The sequence below is a fragment of the Notamacropus eugenii genome, chromosome 5 (genome assembly GCF_028372415.1).
Source record: "Notamacropus eugenii isolate mMacEug1 chromosome 5, mMacEug1.pri_v2, whole genome shotgun sequence".
In the NCBI taxonomy this organism is placed as follows: domain Eukaryota; kingdom Metazoa; phylum Chordata; class Mammalia; order Diprotodontia; family Macropodidae; genus Notamacropus; species Notamacropus eugenii.
The window spans coordinates 281,994,330-282,019,918 of record NC_092876.1 but is presented as its reverse complement, the minus strand read 5'-3'; the positions used below and the strand labels follow the sequence as shown (position 1 = coordinate 282,019,918).

General features: G+C 34.6%; 1 protein-coding gene across 2 annotated transcripts in view; it reads left to right on the top strand.

The window, feature by feature from the left end:
- The window catches only part of EPC2 (enhancer of polycomb homolog 2), a 155,818-nt gene extending 137,619 nt beyond the window's left edge, over window positions 1-18,199 (top strand). For both annotated transcript variants that reach the window (XM_072613157.1, XM_072613156.1), the window contains 4 exons: window positions 10,247-10,383; window positions 11,771-11,930; window positions 13,960-14,293; window positions 16,933-18,199. In XM_072613157.1, the coding sequence (XP_072469258.1) occupies window positions 10,247-10,383; window positions 11,771-11,930; window positions 13,960-14,293; window positions 16,933-17,005 (704 nt within the window). In that variant the 3' untranslated portion in view covers window positions 17,006-18,199. The remainder of the gene's footprint in view (window positions 1-10,246; window positions 10,384-11,770; window positions 11,931-13,959; window positions 14,294-16,932) is intronic.
- Window positions 18,200-25,589: the final 7,390 nt, after the last annotated feature.

Here is a 25,589-nt window from a genome sequence, read left to right as displayed (position 1 = left end):
CAAAATGCTATTTTGATCCATATTTTTTCCTGTCTTTCATTGTTCAAACCAGATAAAAAGTAAGCATATTGAGACCAATCATTTTAACTGTACTATAAGCTATGATTTTAAAATGAATTGTGTTTTGAGTGTGCTCACCTAGTGTAGTAGCATGCTGTAGCATCCAGGGGAGAATCTGCTATAGGATAACCAGCCATGGAGCCCAACAGAGCTAGATACTGTTTGTTGAGATTCGGTTAACTTTTTATCATACTATATTGCTTACATTTGTAAGCAACATGTAGCTCTTTGTGAGTAACATAGAAATTATATTTTACTTCCCCCAAAATTGAATGCTTTTTTTGAAATCTGTAAGAGATTCAAATTTTATTTGAACTATTTTTCTCTCCTTTGACCTAGTTTTGAATAGTATTTTTAAATTTTGAGATGTTGCTCAGCTATTGATCTTCAGTTTCATTTCAGTATTCCTGCTATGTACCTTGTAAATAGCATGGTATCCAAAGATTATAAAAATGCAACTTGAATTTTGTTATATGTGTAGATAACCTCTTTATGTGACATGTGTATGTGTAGTTTATTAATATTCTTATGATATGTACATTGTAAATAATGTATGATACCCAGAGATTATAATAGTTGTGGCTTGGCTTGTACTGTGGGAATACTCTGTTTCTGTGAAACATATATGTACCTGTATTTCTAAGTTATTAACATAACGGTGCATTTTAGTATGCAAAATTATATTAAACTGCTTTCAATTGACAAATCATTTTAACTTGAAATTTGATCTCAATAGGGTTCAATCACTTATCATTGAACATTAATTACATTTAAAATTTGGCATAGAAATATTTCTTTTAAAATGTTCATGAAAAATTGCATCTTATTAATTTAAAGTAGGCACATTATTCTTCAGATTATTTCCCTTCTAAACAAATATAGAGGAAAATGACATTACATACATAAAGTCCATTAATTAATAAAGTTTATGGCCAGTCCAAATTTTTCTTAAACCCTCATGAATGTCATGAATGTTTGCTAAATACTTGGTGAATAATAAGATTTTGAAGCTGAAATAGAAATGCTTCATATTATGATACAAGACTGCCTTTGGTTTATACAGTCTTGTTTTAAAATACCTAAATATAGTAAGAAAGTATAGTGTATTGTTTTACCTGCAGGTCAGATCTATTTTCATTCAATTCCAAGGGACTGCTAAAATTTTCACATTGCATCAATTGGTGTTTTGTTATAACTTCGCCATTAGCAGGGCTTGAAAACTTTGGTCATACAAGGATATTTAATGTAATGGGATTTGACCAGTATTATAACTCTACTTTGTAAAGAAATTATGTATGCCAGAAAAATACAGCTTAATATTTTTTTAGTACAATACAATTTAGTATGGGAACATACTTCTAATAGTTTTTAAGAGGATGGCTAGACTTTTTTTTTGCTTGTTTATTTTTGTTATGACATTATGTTACGTTGTGTTATGCTATGTTATGCGATGCTATGTTATTCAGAGAGTTCAGGGATTCTTAAATTTTTTTCTTCTTGATCTATTTTCTAGATCAGTTGTTTTGCTTTAAGTTACCTTACATTTTCTTCTAATTTTTCAGTCTTTTGATTTTGTTGTAATATTTCTTATTGTTGGATAGAATACTTCACTTCTATTTGGTCCTTTTCAATTTTCAAGGAGTTTGTTGCTTGGACAAGGTTGTGTACTTCTGCCAAGCTGCTGATTCTCTTTCTCATTCTTTCTTCCATAGCTCTTGTTTCTTTTCCAATTTTTTCTTCTAGTGTTCTCATTTCATTTATAAAAAGTTTTTAAATTCTTAGGAATTCTAGTTGAATTTGTGGCCAAGCTGTGTTTTAATTTGAGGCTTTGCTTTAGGTGTTTTAGAGTCATTCTCTTCTAAATTTCTGTCTTAAGCATTGTTGTCACTAAAATAATTTCTTATTTTTATTTTAAATGTGGGATTCTTTGCTCATTGTTTCAACTTCTTGACTTCATACTTCATATGCAGGCTAAACTTTGAGCACTTCTGGAAGAAAGGTCTGGACTAATCTTGTCATTGCTTTTTTTGGGTATTGAGGTATTGAGTTATATTATTCTGAGACGACTCAGGGACAGCTCAGTTTAGGCTGGGGACCTGCAAGCACCTAGTACCCCTGAAATGGTCTGATTCAGGGCAAAGTCCAGTCATCTTCCCTCCACCCACCCTCTCACCCCTTGCTCCATTTCAAGTTTTTGACCTGATTTTGGGTCTAAATAATAGTAAACTACTGTTGACCTCAGTCCCTGTCAAACAGTAGGAAGCTTTGCTGGTTCAGAAAGACAGATCTGTGGGTTCCCTTTGGAGTGGAATTCCTACCCTGATTTTTCTTTTGCAGGATTCAGGCTGATTTAGAAACTGGAACAGAAACTGCATTCTGCTCTTGGTCTGAGCCACACAACTGCTGTGGCTGCTTGCTTCTGAATTTCTGGTACAGATCTCAAGGCTCCTTATCCCGTAATCACACTCTGGACATAGGTCCCATAATTAATCTGCTCTGATTCTGTGACCCAGGACTAGAGTAGTGGGTGACAAAGCTGCCAAATAATACCTGTTCCTGCTGCAGGTTTCAATATGGGTCTGGGACCCCGTTTTGCACTCAGTGACCACATTCTTCCTTCTTTGCTGAAGTGCTTTACATAGTACTCCCAGCCAGACCCAATCTCCAGTGTTCGTAGATGTGTCTATCTCCCTATACCAACCTGAGCTGCAAAAATGACTCACTATTTAAATGGGTGGAGAGCAGTGGGGGAGCAGGGTAGTATTTCCATTACTAAGTAGAGCAATGTAGAGACTCTGAATGAACCCAACATTCCATTTGTTTTTGGTACAAATAAAACAGTGCAGAACCATGTTGTTTTTTAGTTCTCTTGCTCTAGTTACTTTTGATTATTAGTCAAAAAACTGGTCTTTATCTATAATAGATACATTATAATTCCTTTTTAAGGAATCAACAACCTTTACTGTGAATTAACTCAGTAATTTTTTTGACCTTGCTGTTGACATTGAACCAGAAGATTTGAAGATGAGCCATACAATGCAGTCTTATTTATGTTAGGAAAGAGGCCCTGTTCTTATGATCATATTTTAATGAAAAAAATGTGTAAACACTCCATAGAGAAGAGAAAACTGGTATCAGTAAGCATAGCCATTACTTTTAAGGATAAGTCCAACTAACACAAACTGTTCTATGATAGTGACAAGCCTGGTAAATTCAGAAGAAAAGAAAGGTCAATGATTAACATAATAGGATCATAGTTTTAAAACTAGAAGGGACCTTAGCAATCATCTCATAATCTAACCCGCTTATTAAAGATGAAGAAACTGAATCCAAGGGAATTTGTGTTTTGTCTAGATTCACAGAGGTAGCAAGTAGTGTAGTCAGGATTTGAACCCAGGTTCTCTGACTTCCACACACTTGACACTACACTACACCACACCACCCTTCTTCTCCCCATGTTATATCTGTTTCCACATTAGGAAAATCTGTAATGATACCTGTTATTAAACTGTTGAACTAGACCAGGGGTGGGAAACCTGTGGCTTCAAGGCCACATGTGGGTGCGTGCAGTCTTTTGACTGAGTCCAAGTTTTACAGAACAAATCCTTTTATTAAGAGGATTTGTTCTGTGAAGTTTGGATTCAATCACAGGGCTGCATTTGAGGACCTAAACGGTAATATGTGGCGTCCAGGCCACAGGTATCTTACTCCTGAATAGACTAAGAGTTATTAACCTGAGGTTGACAAACTTTTTTTTTTTAATAACTTGTTCATTTGTTTCTGACTCTATTTATGGACCATCACTGCACACGGGGTTTTCTTAGCAAAGATTCTATAGTGGTTTGCCATTTCCTCCTCCAGTAAATCAAGGCAAACAAAGGTTAAGTTGCTTGCCTAGGGTCATACAGATAGTAAGTTTCTGAGGTTAGGTCTGAACTCAGATCTTCCTGACTCCAGACCCTGTACTCTATCCACTGAACTCACTGACCACCCCTTTCAGTAACAGTTTTTGTATTTACTCATTTAAAAACCTTATTCTGAGAAAGATTCCATATGTTTCAACAGAGTGTCAGAAGGGTCTGTGACACAAAAAAGTTTAGGTACAACTGGTCTTGACTGAGTTAGTTTAAAACTGACTAAAGGAGTGCAAAGTCCTTCTTTAGTGGAACATGTTCAGTCCCAGAGCCAACAAGTATTTGCATTTAAACCAGGCTTAGGAAATGCCTTTTTTGTTTGTTTGTTTTAAATATATCTTTCAGCTAGATGAAGATGGGGTATCTAATGGAGAATGGGCTCAGAAAACCAAATGACTTTGGTAAATAAGAATAAAATTTAGAATAAAGTACTTTTAAGGTAGCAAACATTCCTATGATATTGGCATATAGAAAGATTATTTTTTTTCAAGTCAATGAAAAGAAATATTTCCTGATAGTTAACTTCTAGAAGTGTCAAAGGAGGTATAAAATCACCCTTCTGTCGGAGAAGATGATCTTTTAAAAATAGGATAAATTTCCAGATAGAATGGCTAAATGTAGGCCCTAAAAAGGTAAAGGAAAACTTCTCTCAGTCTTATTTCTAGCCTTTTAATTTCAAAATTTTTGGGGGGTGATCTGTGGGAACATGTCATCCATTGAAAATTGAGGACTTAAAATCTTAGCATGAAAGTTAGGGACAGAAGGTCTGTATTGTAGCCTTTTCTACCTTGGATTTGGGGGAAATTATTTAAATTTCTTCAGTATAAGTAAAAAAGTATCTCCTTCAGATATTGTGAAAAAAGAAATGAACTTTTAAAAAACAAATAGTAAGTGTCCTGGGGTGATGGGGAGGATAATACCCTTTTGTCAGCTTCGAGTTATAGTTTGAGTTGTGAAAGAAACCATAGGCTCACAGATCTTGATAGGATCACTGGAAGGGAAACCTGGCCCTTTCCCATGAAGTATATAAATGTAGATTTAATATTATTTCAGAAGTTAGTAGCAGCTTTCCAGTATTTAATTAAATTTATTGATCCATGCTGTGAACATATATGGGAATTTTTTTGCACATTGCTGTAGTATAGGGTCTGATATAGTTAAAATATGTCTTCAGTGCAGTATCCCAAGCAAATTCTTGGATGTAGAACGGGGGAGGGAGTACTTTTCCATTTCAATTGGCAGTTTTTTGACTAGGAGCTTCTACTTGTGTAAAATCTCAGTGTATAATTTCCATTACCAAAATGGGTATTATGAAGGTAGTTTAAAGTAGGAAAAAACAAAATAGAATTGCTTCATTATTCCTGTGATATCACACTGATTAAAGGCCTTAGGCATAGCCTGTTACCACTTTTCTTAGTTTCTCCCATAGGGAATTTTTTCTCCTTATGTCATAGGATGGAAGTCATACAGTTTCAATTTTGATTCTAACGTGAAGCCTACAAGTGGTTTCAACAAAAGCAAAATTGCTCATATTAATAAAACTTTGCAGAGAAATAATGTAAACATGATAACATGATCAGGTAGCCAACATCCAAATTTGAATGTCTTTTTTGACTTTTGTGTTACTTAATAATCATTTAGTGCCTTTACACTTTCATCTTCAGGCCAGTAGTTAGTAATTCAGTTGCTGTGACATCCATACAAATGCTAATGAATTAAGGTTTTTAGTACTCAGATATCTGATGAACATATTTTACTTTTGTGGTCTTTAAGCCATGCCCAACAAAATAAATCTGACTAAAAGAAAATAGAAATATTATGGCAAGTGGCATAAATTTCCCTGGGGGGGGAAAACTAACAAAAGAATGTCCATTGAAAAGAGAAGCTATGATCTTAAGACAGTCACCTTTAGGAGGCTGCTTGATAAAGGGTTATCTTAGCATGGGAGACAGCCATGGTTTAGTGGAAAGAGCATTGGATTTGAACCTTGAATCTTCAGTTTACTACATAAACTTCCCTGAACAAGTCCTATCCTCATTGCACCTTGATTTCCTTACCTGTGAAATGAAGGAGCTGGACCAGATAGTCTCTGAGGTTCTATGTCATTCGTTCTGAAACTCCTTTTATCCTATAATGGGCAAGATTTAAAGACCATGAAACTTTAAAAGGAATCAATCTTTAATGGTAGGAGTAGAGAACATTTCCAACTACTGCTTTTCTACATGGTAGAAGAGAGTATCAAAGAATACTTTTTAAAAATCATTTATTTCTTCATTAAAAACCAACTGTAAGTCCTTTGAACTTAATGAATTAGTGATTACTAACCATTGGAAAGTTTTCCCTCATTTTTCCTACCATAGGATGATGAGTATGTATATATGATTTTGTGACTGTTTACTATTTATTGTTTTTTATCAATTATAATACTAATAATTCATCCATACATAGTATTTGAGATTCACAAAGTACTTTTACATATGTTATTTTATTTGATCTTCACTACAACCCTGTGGGGTACAGTGCTATTCTTTTCCTCATTTTATAGATGAGGAAACTGAAGTTTGCGGGATAAGATGACTTGGCTAGAGTAATATGATTAGCAAGTACCTGAGGAGGGATTTTAGCATTGTTTCTTTAATAATTTAAAAGTGAAAGACAGGATGGTGTAAAGGATAGAGAGCTAGCCTCAGAGTTAGTCCTAGTCTAGTACATGCTGATTTTATTATTGGGCAAGTCACTTAGCCTGTTGACTGCCCAAGGCCACACTCTTTAAGACCTTGAAGTTGAAGATCAGGTGTGGAAGTGCATTGATAAAGAGGATTTGGTCACCAGGAGATCCCCATAAAAATGAAATCATAGATTCACCTCTTCCTCCTCACTTAGAAAAAAATCTTTTAGTAATTTTTTAGTGAAAAATTACTTTTAGTAATAAAATTTGGGGAAAATGATAATACCATAGCCCAAGTGGATAAATCCCTAGTTCAAGAGGAGCCAGATTTCAGAGATAGCCTAAAAGCGATTTCAGTTTTTGTATATGTAGACTCTGTGATCATTTGGGTAGAGATTAGAGTTCAGTTTTCTATCCTCTTTCCAAATTAGCAAAGTTTTACTATACTTCTATTTTTAGGAGATGGAAACAGAAGAAAATTCTGTTGATATCCTAATTTCCTTTTCCTTAAAAAACACTCTATTAAAATATAAATCTGAAATATAAAAATGTAATTTTGTATTCCCTCTTCCTTAGATTTAAAGTTATTCATTGAATGCACATTCCATTTCTTACTTTATTCAAGCCTCAAAGAAGATTTACTACCAACTAATCTTCCTCATTTTTTTCACGACAACTTACATCACAGTTGTGAAAAGACCTAAAAAGCATTGTTCCAGGGGAATGTATATTGATTGACACACTTGCGTATGTACTTCTTGAAAATTGTATTAGATTCTTATCTAATTCCTGTCTAAGCCTTGGTTCTATATATTGTTTATCAATTTAACTTAAGATTTTACTTTTTTATATCATGTGTATTATCTGTTTCTCAAACCTTTTTTTCCCAAGTTCATGTATACTTGAAGTTTCCATTTGATTTAGAAGATCCTGGATTTAAAATTAAAATCTTATTTTTGTTGTAGTTTTGGAGTTTTTATGTTAATACTTGCGTTGATTCCAGAAAAGGAAGATATGAAGAATTCATTTTGTTAATAGTTCATAAAGATGACTGGTGTGTTACAGAAATAGTGGATTTTAAATCTTTATAGTGAGTATTGTAATCTCAGATTGTTGAGGTTTTTAAAAATAGAAAATGTTACTTGAAAGTTGTCTTCTCATCATCTTTCAATAAAAATTTTGTTGAGTATATTCTAGAATAGCATGGTAGGTTTCTAGAGATGTGATAACATCAAAGAAGGATTCCACTAAATCTGAGGTTAGATTTTCTGAATCTGCTGTTTTAGAATAGCATTGACCCAAATGTGGAGCTTCCAAAACTCACAGGGAATGGAAAAACGTATTATTTAATGAAAGTGGAAAATCAATTTCTTTGTGCTGCTATTTCCTTTTCTTATATACAAAGATGGATTATGACACTGGTAAATGTAGGAATGATTGGCATACATTTAGGATCTATTAGCCTAAGTTGAGAAGATTGTATTCTATATAGTTGATTTTATTGATTATTTGTCACTTTTCCTATATTATCATGTTTTTTCAATTGTCTTTTCATTATACACACACCCACACACATATATGTATGCTATTTTACCAACCATACTATATGCTTCAGTGAAGGCTTGCTTTTCTTTGTGTCTTCCCTGGTACTTCTTATAGCATCGTGTACATAGTATTAGTAAATATTCATTTTTGGATTGTAAGTCAAAGAGAGGGAAGGAATAAAGAAAAAAAGTGAAACAAAAATTTCAGTATAGCATATATGGAAAATATTTTGATAAAGTTCAATATTTAATCGTGTGCTTTTTGGGCAGATTTTGTCATAAGTTTGTGGACTTTAGTCATTTTAAAAAGGATGAGTGTTAAATGGGTGTTCAGCCTTGTATAGTACAAAAAGCAATGGACAGAATCTTGGGTGGGGAAGGCAGGCAGGATTTTGTTCCTAGCTCTAACTAGCTCAGATACAGAGAGGATAAATGACTTGCCAAGTAAAGTTGCACACCTGGAATTCAAACTTCCTAGGACTCTATGTTCAGCACCTTTTCCACTGTACCACAGTGCTAGTCATGTTATTCACAAAGTTAGCTTTTGATTTCCTTTGTGTTAACATCCTATTATATTTTGGCAATAGAATGGAAAAGATTATAATGTTACAACTTTATTCATGTAGAAATTTAAAAAAGTAAACCTTATAGTTGGTATAATTTATGTTTATATTTTCCTAACTAGCTGTGTTACCTTTCGCAAGTAATTTAACTTCTGTGAACTTTAGTTTTCTCTCATTCATAAGAAGATTGGAATAGATGGGGTCTAGTTTACATTTCTGAGAAAATCTATTCTATCTCTGTCTCTCTGTGTCTCTCCCTCTCTTCCTCCTTTCCTCCCTCCCTCCCTCCCTCTCTACTCTCCCCTGTGTTTTATTTATCAGTGAATGGGCATTAAGTATAAACAATTTTCATGTTGTCCTCCAGAAAGTTTTGCTTGGTTTAAGTTTCCAGGAGGTAGTTCCTCAAACAAAAATCTTGAGAATTTTATTTGAAGGATGTGATATTTTTGTCTTTGATTTAGGTTCACTAGCCTTTCTTCTGTATATTTTTGTAGCTATGAGACATTTGATCAAGCAGTGGATTAGATTTTCATTTTTTTAAGCCTTCCAACTTGTTTCTTGTATGGATTATTGATTTAGGTCTGATTTCTTTTATTCATTGAGCGTGTAAGTGTGAATTAATTTGATATCCAAGTGCCTTGTAAATAAACCCTATTTTCTGTTAGTATTTGGAAAGCTGAATTTGTACCATTTGCATTTTTTATATGGCTTTGTTTTTATCATTGAAGATGTAGTTTATTCATTTTTTCATTGTCCTTGGTTGAACAGGGAGTTTAGGATGGCATCATGGAGTAGTGGATGGAAGATCTTTCTAAGCTATACTAGAAAGATTGAAGTTAAAATCTGCTTCCGATAGATGCTGGCTGTGTGAACGTTGGTGTTTTGCCTCTTAAGTGTCCTTGGCAAATCTCAAAAAAACTCTTTAATTTGCAGCCGAGTTGCTGATCTGCCTGAATTTATAGTTTCTGCACAAGAAGCTCTCCACACTGATGAATTATAGCTCTTTACCAGAAAAAAGGATGGCAAGGGAAAGCAGCATAGCGGTTTTATTGGATGCTACAAGTATAGCAGATTATTTACAGAGTATAAAATTAACCACTAACCTCAAAAGGTAAAAACTACGTTATAGAGTCGTAATTCGGAGACCATTTAGCAAGCTACTGCTTAATGACATGATGGTCACTGGGGATGGTATGAAGAAGACTGCAACACTATGCCTGCCCTCACAGAGTTTGCAGTCTAGTAGTGATGAAACAGTAAGTATAATACATTTAGGAAGTTGGTTACTAAACGTCATCATGGCCCTTGAATAAGCTGTGTTCTTCTCCAAAAAATTCATTTTTAGTTATGTTTTCTATATATGTTTATTATAAATCTCAGTATAAAGGTTTAATATAATTTTACTTTGTTACTCCAATTTATGATTATTTTATGATAATGTTTTTAAAATTACCTCTTACGGTGTACTTATTTCTGAAATTAATGTCTTTTACACAGTAACGGGGGGTATCACAGAGGAGCAGTTTCAGACACATCAACAGCAACTAGTTCAAATGCAAAGACAGCAGCTTGCTCAGCTTCAGCAGAAACAGCAATCTCAGCATTCCTCACAACAGACACATCCAAAAGCACAGGTAAATCATTTTATGCCTTTCCTTTTTTGTCGAAGTTTTACTTCTGTTTAGCGTAAAGACTACCATGATACCTGAAGCTCTGGGGTTTAGAGGGGTGATTAAATTTCCTTTCACCTAATCTGTATGTTTTTAAAAAGAAGATTTCTTTAACTTATTCTTGAACTTTAGAATGTTTTATTGAGCTAGATATATTGCTTTCATGATGAGAAAAAAAAATTGAAATTAAGACTAGATTCTCAAGATTTTAGGTTAGAGTAAAACTGAAAATATTTATCCAAAAATAGAACTTTTCTGACATTTTATTATTTTCTAATAATTAAACACTATCGGGTTTGTTATGCTCATTTTAAATGAAAGATTATTATGCCTTAATTCAATAATTACAAAAGAACCAACTAATCACTTCACTCTGTGCTTTGTTGCCTTCCTGTCTGCCTTCCATGGAAGAATAAGGAGTCCTTTGCAAAAGAATCTACTGTTACCAGATATTAGGGTCTTTAGTAAGTCCTATATACCTATAGTAGGGACAAAAGTAAGAATCCTACTACTGTTTTTCCCCCATATGCCTCAAATTTAAAATCATTATGATGTTTTAATGTAAATAATATCTGTGGATTTTATTGAACTTTATTATCTGTATATTGAAATAAAATGGCTCAGACTTCATCTTCACTCTATCATTATTTTGGTCAATATTCCAAGATAATTGTACAAATTAACTTGATTATGAACTTTGGCCAACCATGAAAATAAAATATCTGGAATACATTGCTAAACATCTGAGTCTAGGCCTCTTTCAGCTATATACTATCATGATCTTGCATCCAGATCTTTGGTTGACAAGCCAGGTAGGATGTACCCATATTGATGTTGACTGTATTTTTCAGACAACAGCGGTTTCTGTCTTACATGGGGAATCCTAAATCTAAAGCTGAAAGGAACCTCTCAGGCCACTTCCTCTCATTTTCCTGATGAGAAAACCTGGTCCCAGGGAGTGTAGGTGATATAACCAAGGTCTCACAGACAGTAGATATCACAAGGAACTGGAATTTGAACACAGGTCTTTGGTTCTAGAACAAACCGCTCTTTCCACTGTATGGGCTGTTACTTCCTTTAGTGATCCTTAGATAATAAAGATTGTTGACTGGAGTTTCAGTATTTTCCCAAAGGGATTTGTGTTATCCTGTGAAGTATTTGCATGACTCTGAGGTCCTGAGTCCAGCAACTTGAGAATTTCAGGGGATCCCAGAATCTAGATGTTTTCATATATGTTTTTTGAAACGGTTCCAGAGGGGAAGGCAACAGCCTTTTAGAGCTGTCCCATTCTTCAGTGTGCTTTGGAAGTCACAAGCAGAGCATTAAGAATTTAACTTTGTTCATTTTGTAGGGCTCAAGCACCTCTGACTGTATGTCTAAAACACTTGACTCAGCCAGCGCCCACTTTGCTGCATCTGCAGTGGTCAGTGCACCAGTTCCAACTCGCAGTGAGGTGACCAAGGAACAGAGCACTAGCCACAGTAATATAAATGGTGTTGTCCAGCCTTCAGGTAAGGCTGACATTTCAAGTGGTTTTGACTGGAAGAATTTAGGGTCCTAGATCCTGAGCTCAGATATAGAGAGGATAAATGACTTACCAAGTAAAGTTGCACACCTGGGATTCAAACTTAGTTCCTATGACTCTATGTTCAACACCTTTTCCACTGTACCACACTGCCAGTCATGTTATTTGCAAAGTTAAGTTTTGATTTCCTTTTTGTTAACATCCTGTGACATTTGTGGCGATAGAATGGAAAAGATTATAATGTTACAACTTTATTCATGTAGAAATTTAAAAAAATAAACCTTATAGTTGGTATAATTTATAATTTTTCCACTTTTATATGTAATTAATGGTCAGTAATTGACTAGTGTCAAAAAGCTGAAAGATTTAATACAAATTGAAATATATTCTCCTGCCTCTTAGTGATGTGAGTTTAATTTGCCAATCTAGGAAAAATATAGTCACAACATTGAAATACTTCAGTTGGATGTTTTCTGGGACTTAGGTTTGTATCTAGGGGAGGGAGATAATGGGATAGAGAAGAATGTCAGTAGCTTGGTATTCTGGATGGAAGGAAAGAAAATTGTAATATGTCTTGCTTTCTTCTTTTTTATTTCCTAGAACTCAGATTTAGCCTAATCTCTTCTTACTTATCCTTGCTATTTTCATCCCTCCTAGTTTCTTGACAATCTCATCACCATTTATTTAACCCATTATGGTGCTTGTATACCATGTCAACACCACATTATGCTTGGGATAAAAAATGACAAATGTCTTAACCACAATTGAAGAGAGATATTCAGAGAGGTGAAGTCAGTGCTAAACCTCTTTGAATACATAAATAGCTGTATACAGTGACTCGCCTTCACCCTGATCAATATTGATACGGAAACTTGGCTGCCTTTCCCATCTGCTATGGGTTTTCAGAGACTATTATTTTCATATCCATCACCCTTTAATATTCTGTATACCTCCTAGGACACCAAAATTTTTTCATGTTTATATGATGGAATTCCTTATTCCAGATTATACATCCATACTGGTACTTATGCCAGGTCTTCCATGAATGGTAATAAAATGTAAACTGTCATTTCCATCTACCTGAGCCTTCAAAATGTATTCTTGACTTCTTGAACTTACATACTACCTGCTCTAATTTATTAGAACACTGAAGGCAACTGGAAGTTGTGTCTTCCCTGGTCCCCTTTAGTGAGTTTTAGGTTTGTGGGAGATGAGTGTATTGCATGGAGCAAGGAAGTTTATTTACTTTAGAAATAACATAGCAATGAAGAACATATCAATTAGAAGTAACATAGTAATGATGTAATCATGAGGTCAGGTGTAGGCATAAACACAGTTTGCATGATTAGGTTAGTTCTGTATAATTCAAAACATTTTGTCAACCTGCTTAAGTTAACAGAATTGGGTATAAAGGCCATCTGAAAAGTGATAGGTGACAATGTTAGGAGGGATAGGGCAGGAGTAATTTTGGGTGAGTCTATAGTAGTTAAGAATGGTGACCAGATTCCTTGGCAAGCATTTTGGTAGCTTAGTACCTATATATAAAAGAAATATGACTTAAAGCAGGCCACTTAATGGGCAGGCTATTTTTGTCTTATTTAATTTTGTTCCTTATTCAATCTTAGATGTCTGTTCATTGAATATGGGTTAATTTCTCTTCTGTTTTTGTCAAAATACCCCAAAATAGGGGATTCATTGCTTTATCTAATTATAGTTGCCTATTTTCAGAAGAATGTGAATTTCCCACAATGTCTATTTCACTTTTTGTATATTCCTTCTAGGTAATGAAAATGAAAAGATGACAAAATTCTAAATATATTTTGCTAGTTTTCAGAACCTGATAATAGAAATGATAAATTTTCATTTGCAAGTTTTTGAAAAAAATTCACATTTTCAGGAATAAAAGTATTTTTTTCAGTCCTAGTAAAATATTTAATAGCATAAATATTTATTTTAGTTTAGTTTTAAATAATTTCATTCACCTTTTCACCAGATGACCTCTCTTTCTTTCCTAGGAACCTCTAAAACTCTGTACTCCACCAATATGGCTTTATCATCCAGCCCAGGGATTTCAGCTGTACAACTTGTAAGGACAGTTGGCCACACCACCACAAACCACTTAATCCCAGCATTGTGCACAAGCAGTCCTCAGACACTTCCCATGAACAATTCCTGCCTGACAAATGCAGTGCACCTCAACAATGTCAGTGTTGTTTCTCCAGTCAATGTGCATATCAATACAAGGACTTCAGCACCATCGCCAACAGCCTTAAAACTTGCCACAGTTGCTGCCAGTATGGACAGAGTGCCAAAGGTGACTCCTAGCAGTGCCATCAGCAGCATAGCAAGGTATGTGTCAATGTCTAAAACAGAATAAAATACCAGAGTTATAAGGGACCTTCTAAATTCTATATTCCAGTCATCTCATTACACAGGTAAGGAAACTGAGAGCAGAGAAATTAAATGACTTGCATATGGACACTCAGCCTGTAAGTGGCAGAATCATACTAGAAACCCAGGTTTCCTGGTTTTTGGTTCATTGCCTTTTCCAGTATATTACATTGATTTAAATAAAATAGACAAAAATGCTTGTTGACTGCTTTTCGTTTGATTAAAATGAATGGGTTGTACAGTTTCTAAACTCCAATGAGAAATGTGAACAGAATGGCAAATTCATATGTCTGTCCGTGATAGCCATGATTAATTCTCCCCTACTCTTCCCACATTGTCAGATGTCTTCCTCCACTATCTCTTTCACCCCTAACATGAAGAGGTACCCCCAAGTCCAGACTTTGTATGCATGTCTGATCCTATTCTGTCTTATCCAGCAGATTGCCCCACTGTCATTGACACTCTCTCTAATCTTCATGTCTCTTTGTCTCCTACTTGACCGTATTCCTACTGCCTACAAATGCACCATGTCTCCATCATCCTTAAAAAAAAAACTCAGAATCCCCACCCTATATTTCTCCACTTTTATTGGCCAAACATGAGAAAGCCATCTAACAGCAGGTCTTTCCATTTCCTCTTTTCTCATGTGCTTCAAATATTCTGCAGTCTGGCTTCCAGATCTCATCACTGAATGGAAACTACTCTCTCTAAAGTTACCAATGATCTCTTCATTGCTAAAATCTCTGGCATTGTCTCATATAGTTTGTCCTTCTGGACCTCTCTGCAGCATCTAAGATTTGACTATTTTCTTTTTGCTAATATCTTATTTCTGGAATTTTATGGCACTTCACCTTTTTGGTCTCCTTCTTGACTGATCATTCTTTATTCACTGCAGCTGACTTATCATCCACATTCTAACCTTTAACTAGATATATTCCCAAGGCTCTGTTCTCAAACCGCTTTCATTCTCTCTCAATGACCTCAACAGCTCCTGTGGATTCATATATCACCCTTAGGCAGGCAGCTCTATACTTCTTTATATCATCTGGTCTCTCTCCTGAACCACAAGTCCTGATTCTCAAGCTGACTACTGGGCATTTCTATTTGAATGTCCTGTGGGCGTTTGAAACTCAGTATGTCCAAAACTGAGCATATTGTATTTTCCCCTAAAACTCTTCCTCTTCTGAACTTCTCTAATTATGTAGACAGCACCACCATCTTAGGTCAACCAGGTTTACAACTTCAGAATAATCTTCTAGTTCAAACTATCCTTCACCCTCCCTCATCCCACATTTACAGACAGTCTTGTCATGTCTTCTCCTCCCCTTCATACTCCTCTCCTTCCCTCTTTCCCTCCCTTTTGCTGTCCTCACTTCTCTCCCTCATACCTCCCATCTCCTATGTAGTCAGCAAAGTAAGATTCCTAAAGCACCAGTCTCATCATCCTACTGCTATGTATAATAAACTCCAGTGGCTCACTGTTAAACTCTAGAATCAAATGCAAACTCCTCTATTTTGCATTTGAAGCCCATCATATTCTAGTATCAGCCCACTCTTCTAGCATATTAGACATTATTTTCTTTTATTTCTTTCCTTTGGTCTAACAAATTGGCCTGATTTTTATTCCTTCCTCCATCATTTATCTTTTTGTCTTTGTACAGGCTGGCCTCCATAACTGTAACACGTTCCTTATCTTCTTTCCTCTCTTAGATTCCCTAGTATTCTTAAAAAACAGCTTAAATTCTGATTCCTATATGAGACCTTGTCTGATCCTCCCAGCTGCTTTTGTCACTTCCTCCATCAATATCCTTGTTTTAATTTTAAATATATTTTGCATATTTGTATATGCATATATGTGGTTTTCCCCTATAGAAAGTAAGGCCCTCGAAGTCAGGAAATGTATTTATATCCTCAGTATTTGACACAGTTCTTAGCATTATATAATAGGTACTTAAAACATGCTTTTTGTTGAATTAATTGATTGGTTTTTACTGTAGAATAAGTTTTCAGCCTCCTTTCTATGAGTTCCTTGAAAGCACTGATGGGTTAGGGTTACCCAGCACAGTAACTTGCATGTAGTATGCACTCACTAAATATTTATTAAACTGGTGAATGGGAAACTTTTGAGGACAGCCAGGCTGTTAGACAAGGTTGCCATATTTAATAGACTGATAAGCATGTAGTCATGCATGCTGATTTTTAAAAGACTGAGTAAAACTCTGTGTCTCTGGAACATGTCTTGACCACAGAAGTTATTTCAGAAGACCTTTTGAATATGTAACCTCCTGTTACATATTGAAATTGTTCATGTCATCAGCTTTATAAAATATTTCTTTACAAGTGTGGTAGATTGGCTGAAGATATTATTTTGATGAAGTATAAACAGTATAATCAAGTTATAAGCAGATGAAAGGGATTCTTTCAGTGAAAAGAACTATACTTTCTTTGTTCCAGTCTAGTTATGTCAGTACTTGACTTTGAATTTTGTTTTGCATGTGTTCAGAATTAGTGCTCCTATAAAGGTTTCTCAGGACATAAGCAATGTGAACATCATATTTAAAACACTGATATTTATATTATCATTATTCTTGTTTCAGAGAGAATCATGAACCAGAAAGATTGGGTTTAAATGGAATAGCGGAAACAACAGTAGCTATGGAAGTGACATAACCTCCAGCTGGTGGCGCTGACTTGTGCTGATGGTGTGTAGTCATTTCTTTTCCAACTGAATGCAAAATACAACGCTCTGTGGATCACAGAGAACTAAAATGGACCTGTTGAACTGTCAATATATCGTGTATTAGATCGATATATAATGTACATTTTGTAAAATTGGGAAAATCACTACCTTGTAAAATAGTTTATTTGTATCATCAATATTATTTCTGTTACTTGAATAGTAGATATTCATCATCATGCTTTTGCACTTGAATTTGCAACTGAATGGATTTAAAAAAATAATTCTTTAATGGGATCATGAGCATGAAATGGGATCCTGCATCACTTGTTTTAACTATTTATTTTGCCATGTTTACATTTTGTATCTTGTACAAATAAATCAAACTTTGTGTCTAAAAAGTTAAAGATTCATAGCTAGGAAATGAAATTCTTGTAATTTTTTTCTAAAGGAACTGTAAAGTTTTCACTTGGTTCATTTTGTTTCACAATTTGACTAGATGGACTTTTTGGTAAATACTTTAGTGGCATTTCACTGTCAAATATGAAGTTCAAGGCAAAATAGTATTTTCTATTACTGTGCAGGGGAAAGGGATGGATCGATACATGCAAATTTAATGTAGTAACTCACTTTTCCATATATTTTGAATGTATATTTCTATTTATAATACCAGTTTATAAAAAATAATTACACAGAAAAAAACTGACTAGGAAAAATTATGCATCTAGCACATATAAACTGTGCAGATAAGAAAATTTTTCAACTGATTACATTTTATCTGAAGACTACATATTTTAACGGCTTTAAAACTGTAACACACCACATAAGGAATATTTTACCAGGTATGTATTGCATTATATCATTGCAATAATTATTGGATGTCTAGATATCGAGCCATCCCAGGTGGTGGGAGGGGGGAGGGTTGTGGCAAGATTGTCTTTTCAATTTCAGAGAATTTTCCTGTGGCTACAAGGCAAGTAACGGGTTGGAAAAAGTCTGACTGTAAGTGTTGGACACCTTCGTAGTGTAGTGTTTTAGTGACTTTTTTTATACGGTTCTTGTAAATTAGATATGTGTAGTGGTGTTTCAGAATGTTTGTTTATGCACTAGTTCAGACAACTTTCCCTGTTACTTGTTCTTGATAAGTGAAAACTGCAGGGAAATAAAAATACATATCAAAACATGAACATGTTGCATATGTTTATTTCAAAATGAAACAGTATAAATGGAAATTTAAGAAAGATAATAGCACTTAGCAGCACTTTTCATTTTTGCTGTGCTTTTCAAGCATTAACAAAGAAAATTATAATAAGCCTATCATCAGGCATTATGGTTTTCCTGATAATACAATATAAGCTACCTTTGAGATGGAAAGATCTTAAGTATTTTACAGAATGTAATTAATTTGCAGTATAATAGAAATTGGAAATTGCAAATGAGCCTCTTTATGAATAAAAGTTTAGTGTAGAGTTACTTTATAAGGGTTTTTTGTCACATGAGGGGGGAATATAACTACTTTTAATGAGAAATGATGAAAACTACATTTTAAACTTACATCAATGGTTTTATACTTTACAGTTTTATCTGCAGTCCTGGAAATTGTGAATGGTTGTGTCAGTTGAATTATCAACAGGCCAAGATTTTAGAACAGCAGTGAAATTTCTGTTGAGAGTCATTTTAATTGGGTCCTAAATTTGTATAACAATTTATGGGCAAAACTAGAGAAAAAAAATAAATTGAATTTCCTCTATCAGTTTGACCTAATAAGATCCATACTCTTTTCTTCCATTTTACACATAATTCTTTTGAGTTCTGGTTGCTGATGTCATAAAGAAACAACTTTGGTTTGGTATGTCCTGTGACTAATTTCTGCTTTCAGTGAAAGTGTCTCATTGTTGCTAAGGAATGTGACAAGTTTATATAGTACGGATTCATGAAAAAAATTTCCTCTTCATTCTAGTGAAGTAAGAGGTTAATTTGCTTGGGACAATATACATAATTAGTAATTCTACTAAAATGAAGAGACTACCAATATTTAAACAACTAAAATACTTTTGGGGGATGTTATCAGATCTACAGTGTATCAATTACTATCATTATTTCTGCACTTCAGAACATCCATGTTTTCACCTGTGTGGCCATTCCCTCCATTGATGCAGATTACAATCTCTCTGTTCCTTAGTAGGAGATCTTCATGAGTTACTCTGGTGAAAAGAATTCTACCTGGTGTCCAAGATTTCTGATCTAACCAAGCTGATTCTCAAGTGATAGCTATCTGGCACCAGATTCTTGGCAGCATTTAGATAGAACATGCCTGAGTGTAGGTATCATTTTCATTCCTTTGAAACAAAGCAGGAAAGGTAAGCGTTTCTAGTTAGAAAAGATTGATGGGCGGTATTTCTGTTTGGTACATACATAGAATATCTTTCAAAACTAATCAAATAATGGATTCTTTTTCCATTTTGAGATAATGAAATGTGGTAGATGGCACAGTACATTTTAAAATAGTAAACAGTTACCGCTTTCATATTAAGGGGGGTTAGGTGTATGGTGCCCCCGTAACTTGGAAAATCCACATAAAAATTTTTGACCCTCTTTTCCTACCAAAGAGGATGTCCAGCTTTTTTCTTTTTCTTTTATGGGGTGTTTACCATACCTTATTGTAAAATTTGGGTATTATGAATTTCTGAGTTTCTAAACTTTTTCTGTCATCTGCTGGCCTTTGCCTGTTGTCTGCAGCTTCTGCAAAACTGCCCCCAGATTCCCATTCTATGTCTTATGCTGACCTGTAATATATATTGAAACTCTGGTGATGTGTAAGGAATAACTGTTATATCTGTTGACTTTCTAACTAGTATCAGGATTTCTCACAGTAAATGCTCTCTACTTTAAGCCCTCAGAATGAGTAATTTTCAGCGGTTAAGTTCTCTTACAGCAGAAAGCTAACTTCTTAAGTCCTGAAACTTTATAATTTTGCCATCAGGGGAAACTTTTATAAAATGTACTTATGTCTCCTTTCTTATTTAAAAAACAATACATTTCATAACCTAACCTTTCCTTAAGTCATTATGGACATTAATTATGGTATGCTGTAGGTGTTGTGCTCTAAAACTTGAGTTTTTCAAAAAGTTTTTGATGTCAGTTTCTTGGTTATTTTCCTTTTTTCATATAGGTGGAATAAAGCATGTACAGCTTTGCATGACTAACTAGAATATGTAACATACCTGCCTTTCAACACTGTTAATAATAGCTTTCTCCTAAGTGACATTTTATTCCTCTAGAAAATCGCTCTACTCTTCATTGTTGTGATCAGTGTCTTTTAATCCATCAGCAACATTAGAAGTGACTTTCTCCATCAGTAACACAGCAGATTCTTCCTCATTTTGTACTCATTCTCCTATCTCACTAAGTTTTTGATACAGTATAAATTAGTCCCCTGCCCATTTCAAGAATTTGGCAGGTTTATTCTAAGGACAGTCTTCATCACCAGATGCACTTTCTATAAATATTGATGCCAGTCCATAGTTTTCTTTAAGTTTTCTTTAATGTTTGGTTTTGAACAAAAACCCAGGCAGAAGTAATTTGTAAGATCCCATACCTAAGTGCTAATATAATAAATCAACTATCATGAAATATCTTCCACAATAATACTTCATATTATTATACCATTCATGTTATTACCATCTTCAATTGAATCAGTGAGGTAACATGACACAAGACTTGATACTACATTTGTTTCCACAGCTTAAACTCTACAATTATTCAACAGTATGAATAGCTTTGCCATCCTCCAGGCAAGCCTGTGGTTCGGAAACACCATTTTACTGTAGGTAAAAAAAATAGAAGCAATCTAAAAACATGTTTCTTTATCCATGCATTAGCTTGTGTTCTGTAAGTAACAAAAAACTTCAGGTTGATTCCCAGTTTTTCCTGAAGGGAGCCTGTATTCAGCATCTAGTTTTAGAACTGGCAGGGACCTTGGAGGCCATTTAATCCAAATCTCCATTTTATAGATGAAGAAACACACTCACAGAGGCTTAATGACTTTTCCGAGGTCATACAGGCAGAACTAGGATTGAGATCCCTGGTCTTCCTACTCCAGATTTGGTGTCCTTTTAACTATGCCATGCTGTCTTTTGAAAATCACTCAGCTTTTCCTTGTTATGCTTAAATGCAGGGAGATGGGATTCTCTGACACATTTCTAAGTTGAAAAGCATTGCCAAAATTGGCAAATTCCAAAGAGTGAGATAATTCTTTTGGAGATAGATTATGCTCATAAGTGAATATTGGAAAAAGAAAGGCACCTGAATCTCTTCTCTAGCTTCATTATTTTCTGACTTTTTCACCAACCATGTATATTCTTCTAAAGGTATGTTTCATTTTGAAATTCCATGGTCCCTCTTTCAAAAAATATCCTTGGATTAGTCAACCCCAGTTGGTTATTTAAAAAAAAAAATTTCTCAACTAGCATTGGACGAGAAACAACAAAACACTGATATTTTCACCGAGGCAATTGCAAGAAAATATGGTATAGGTGCTATAATTTAAGTAGGTACATAATGCTAATTTCTACTGATAGTATACTCTAAGTTTGAATGGCACTTTCCTCACAACAACTCTGTGAGAAGTATTTTTATTCCATTTTTACAGGCAGGAAAATTGAGGCTGTGACTTACCTATGACCTAGGAAGTTTCTGAGGTCAGATTAACCCTAGGTCCAGGAGTATCCTGGAGCCAGCTCTGATTCTCAAGGTAGTTGTTAAATTTTCTGTCTGAGCACTAATACCTCAAAAATCAACATCGACTACAACCTGGGCTTAATTTATTGTTTTGTTGGAAGTGTGTGCCTACGTTCCTCCCTTCACTGTGCCCCCTCCCCCAGCCTGGTTGTTCAACATTTACTCTGCATAGCTCTGTAACCACTGCGTGAGTTTAGCAGGAATACAAGTTTAGTGAATGAAGAACAACAACAATAATAACCTGACTTTACATAGTCCTTTAAGGTTTGCAAAGTACTTTGAGCCTCACAGTACCTATCTCCACCCTGCCCCTCATGTTCAACACTCTCCCCTTTCTAGAGTTTTTTAGACAGGAAACCATGCAAATTTCAATTCCAACCAAAATTTGTTATGCACTTGTTCTGTTTGTATATTTATGTGAACTTCACATTTTTCACGTAAAATCTTGGTTATGATGAAAGGTAAAATTAAACTAGGCCCATGTCACCTTAGTGACCCCTAGAAGTAATGCCTAATTGACATAGTTTTTAGTAACAAAATAATCCAGCACAACAAATGATTTCTCCAGACCTGATTACAGTCACTTTCTATGAAAGATTTTTAAGGAAAAAAAGACAAACTAAACTGGTTATGTCTTCTTCCCCTAACGATTCTCATCTGCTGGTTCATGAAATGAACGTAAACTACAGATAATGATAGCCGACACATTATTGTAGGGACCTTTTACTTTTATCACTTTTACCATCATCTCTTAGGAAGATGGGCCTAAAAATCCACATTTTGTTTAAGTTAAACAGGTTGACTTCATACAAATGGCGAAATGTTTATTTGCCAGACTTAGAATTGTTGAAATCTAAAGTAGTTTATGGTATTAAAATGTTCCTCTTTAGAAGATTATTTATAAAAACCTTTTAAAACAATATTTAACTTTTTTGTTATATTGCAATCCTTAAAATCCATTCTTACATTTTATTGCAGAAATGGTAATAAGTAAATAATGACAGAACAGACTTTTTTTCGACTTAAGTTTTCTGTCCACATTATAAAGGGATACCTTCTATTGAAAAGTAAGAAGACTTTGGAATACAGTTTCTGTCTGATGGATATAACATTTATTCCTATACCTGTTGACCTAGAGATTTCACATATCCCAAGGAAGTCATTAACAAAAAGAAAAGCTCCATATACACTAAAATATTTATAGCAAGTTTTTTTTTGTGGTAGCAAAGATTTAAAACATTTTGTCACTGTTCAGTCATTTTCAGTTGTGTTCAACTCTGACCTCATTTAGGGTTTTCTTCCCAGAGATACCGGATTAGTTTGCCATTTCCTTCAGTTCATTTTATAGAGGAGGGAACTGAGGCAGACAGGGTGAAGTGACTTGCCCAGTGTTACACAGCTAGTAAGTGTCTGAGGCTGGATTTGACATGCAGGAACATGAGTCTTCCTGACTCCAGTCCCAGCATTCTATCAACTGCACCACCTGGGTACTGCCACTTTCAGAATGGCTTAACAATTTGTAGTACATGAATGTAATGGAATATTTACTGTATTATAAGAAACAGTGAATGAGACAAATACAGGAAAGCATGGAAAGACTTAAAGGAACTGATGCAAAGTGAAGTAAGCAGAACCAGGAAAACAATATACTCGGTAACTACAATAATGTAAATGGAAAGAAGTGCAAAACAATTAAAAAAAAAAAAAGAATTGCATAATTATAAAGTTTAACCCTAAAGAAGAAATATGAGAAGACACCTACTTATCTCACCCTTGTAGAGGTAAGAGAAGGGTGTCCTCAGGTGTGGAACATTGCATATAATGTCATATTTTTAAAATGTATTGATCAGTTTTACTGGGGGTTTTTTTCCTCTTTTATAAAAACATTCTTTGTTTTAAGGGATGGCTCTTTGGGAAGGGTAAGGGATGGGATGCAGAGGGAAATACAAATGATGTAAAAACAAAAGATATCAATAAAATCTATTTTTTAAAAATTTAGTGTCTATGACAGATCATTGTTTCCTATCTGCATTTTATTTTTGGGTTGCCACTTTATTGGAAGCAATTGTTCCATAGCTGTCAGGAATCTAGGAAAGTACTCAGTAGAATCTTCTATTTAAGTCATCATTAGAGATAAGGTTCTCACTCTCATGACAGCCAACTCTGTGCTTTGATTAACTTGCCAAACAACAACTGTAGCATATAATTTGTGGTGGACACCCATTTAATATCAGATATGGTTAATTTTTTTCTCGTAAGCTGGTTCTGACTACTTTAAAGACTGTAGTTCTCTTTGAACTCCATCATAGGGGAAACCAAATTCTCACAAATGAGCAATGATTTCTAGATTTGGATTTTGGCATTTTAGGGCACTTTTTAAAAATAAAAGTATTTTTTGGTATTTTCTTCATCTGCCCTGTTCACCTGTAATTCCACTAAGTTTTTGATTTTATTAGTTTTCAGATAAACCCAGGTTCTGCCTAAATTGAGGGGAGGAAAGGGAGAACTCTTGCATACTCAAATATAGTATTTTGCAAATTACTTGGGACAATTAATAATTTTTATATGACTTCATTTTATCCTCATAGATGTGCTTCTACTGACACTAGTTAGGCCAGACTATCTAATTGTGACCAGATACAAACAGGATTGATCTGATTTCCCTTTTGGTTGGTTTTCTGGTAATTCAGTGCTGAATTTTGTATCATTTCATTGCTCTCTTGTATTCTTAGTTCTGTGTTTTTAAGAAAAATATTATTCAAGAAAATATCTAAAAGTTATACCACTTGAAGAGCACGTTTCAACAACTGTTAGGGGTATTGCAGTAGCTATTGATGTAAGGAAGTAAAGCATTTCAAGGATCATTCAAGCCCACAATTAAACAGTAACAATCACACCTAAGCACAAAGTGTGGCTGAAACTTTTAAAAATGTCAGTAACAGTTGTTTCTGCCAAACAGCCTAATCAATTCTCAGAAAACAAGAGAAGACCTTCAAAGGGATCTGGCAGCTGGAGGGGATGCTGCTGATTCCACTACAGTGCAGGCTTCTTGAAACTGCATGAGCAAAAAGACCAATAGAAATAGAAAACCTGGTTGCTAACCATAGCTATGAAGAACATGAAGATAACACAAAGATTTTCATGACATGCTGAAGACTTGAAATAGTTTTACTGATGAAACTAATCCAAAGCTATATGCCAAAAGTATTTTCAGAAGTTCAGGTGAGCCAGTTAAGATCTGGGCATCTTCATTAGATTGTGAAACACCCTCAAATTATTTTGGGAACTTTTTATTTCCAGTGAGCCTGGAAGTCTTATTTCCATTGAGGCACTGATGGACTTTGATAAATATATTGATATCCTCAGAAGCAGGATTGGTCTGAAGTTACAAAAATTCTCAGGTAGAGATGGATTATTACAGCACAACTTCACACTATGCCACATGTCAAAAAAGTTTAGAGACTTACACATGCTTCCCAATGGCCAGAGAACTTATCTGATTTAAACCCATTGAAAATATTTGAGTCAGCAATAGGAAAAAAAAGGCCCATTGACACTTTTTTAATGTACAGAAGGAGCAGTTGGGAAAGTAATATAGAATCTATTACACTAAAAAATGTGAAATGGGAATTCACGGTTTAATATAGAATCTTTTTGTGCTCTGCTCTGTGAAAATGCTCTTTATTTGGTGTTTAAGGTCAGAGTTTTAAACTTAAAAGTATGTGCTATAATAAGGCTAGGTTCGGAAAAAATAACTGTTTTTTAAAGATTATACTTAATATCCGATATGATGATAAAAGTGTGGTTTTATGGTGGATTAAAGAATATGTATCAAAA